Raw genomic sequence first — 794 nt, 5'->3', positions numbered from 1 at the left:
CACACTACACACAGTCCTACACACTACACACAGTCCTACACACACTACACACAGTCCTACACACCCTATTGACCTGTAGTGTCTCCGAAACATAAATACACATATTTACAGATGAATTAAGATCACAATGATAGAACACAAAGGCAGTGATAATAAATATATATATATAAATAAATTTAAAAAACCGATATCTGACGTTAAACTTGATGAATAATCTCCTTGTTGTCCTGTAGCTGCTGCTGCTGCACTACACGGCCAACACGGACGCTCAGGACAACAGCGGCAACACACCGCTGCACCTCGCCTGCATGTACGGACACGAGGACGTAAGTCACTCACTTTGTCTTTATTACAAGTTATTCCGTCCAGATCCCGTCTTATTATTATTATTAGTATTATTAGTAGTAGTAGTGGTATTGTCAATTAGTCCCTAACTAACCCAACTGTCCCTTTAATAGACCAAACAATGAATCGGTGAATGCAGAGTGTAACGGACATGTTAAGCTGTTAGCTGCAGATGTCTGTATCTTCATTGCGTGTGTGTGTGTGTCAGTGTGTGAAGGCTCTGGTGTACTACGACCTCCAAACGTGCTGCCTGGACCTGCAGAACGACAAAGGCGACGCGGCGCTGCACATGGCGGCCCGCTGGGGCTACGAGGGAATCATCCAGGTGCTGCTGGAGAACGGAGCGAGCACCGACGTCCTCAACAAGAGCAAGGACTCGCCGCTGCGCTGTGCGCTCAACTCTAAGGTCAGCGACGCGCACTCACTCACTCACTCACTCACTCACTCAC

At 47.0% G+C, this 794-nt stretch overlaps 1 protein-coding gene across 1 annotated transcript in view; it reads left to right on the top strand.

Annotated features, from left to right (window-relative positions):
* The window catches only part of LOC116378441 (ankyrin repeat domain-containing protein 27-like), a gene marked incomplete at its 5' end in the record, with an annotated part of 7234 nt that overhangs the window by 370 nt on the left and 6070 nt on the right, over positions 1-794 (top strand). The window contains 2 exons of the mRNA XM_031840318.1: positions 234-326; positions 554-751. Of these exons, the coding sequence (XP_031696178.1) occupies positions 234-326; positions 554-751 (291 nt within the window). The remainder of the gene's footprint in view (positions 1-233; positions 327-553; positions 752-794) is intronic.

Source organism: Anarrhichthys ocellatus, unplaced genomic scaffold, assembly GCF_004355925.1.
Source record: "Anarrhichthys ocellatus isolate YVR2014 unplaced genomic scaffold, GSC_Weel_1.0 scaffold2612, whole genome shotgun sequence".
Lineage (NCBI taxonomy): Eukaryota > Metazoa > Chordata > Actinopteri > Perciformes > Anarhichadidae > Anarrhichthys > Anarrhichthys ocellatus.
Note: the sequence above shows the minus strand (reverse complement) of the source record. Positions and strands in the feature narration are given on the sequence as shown.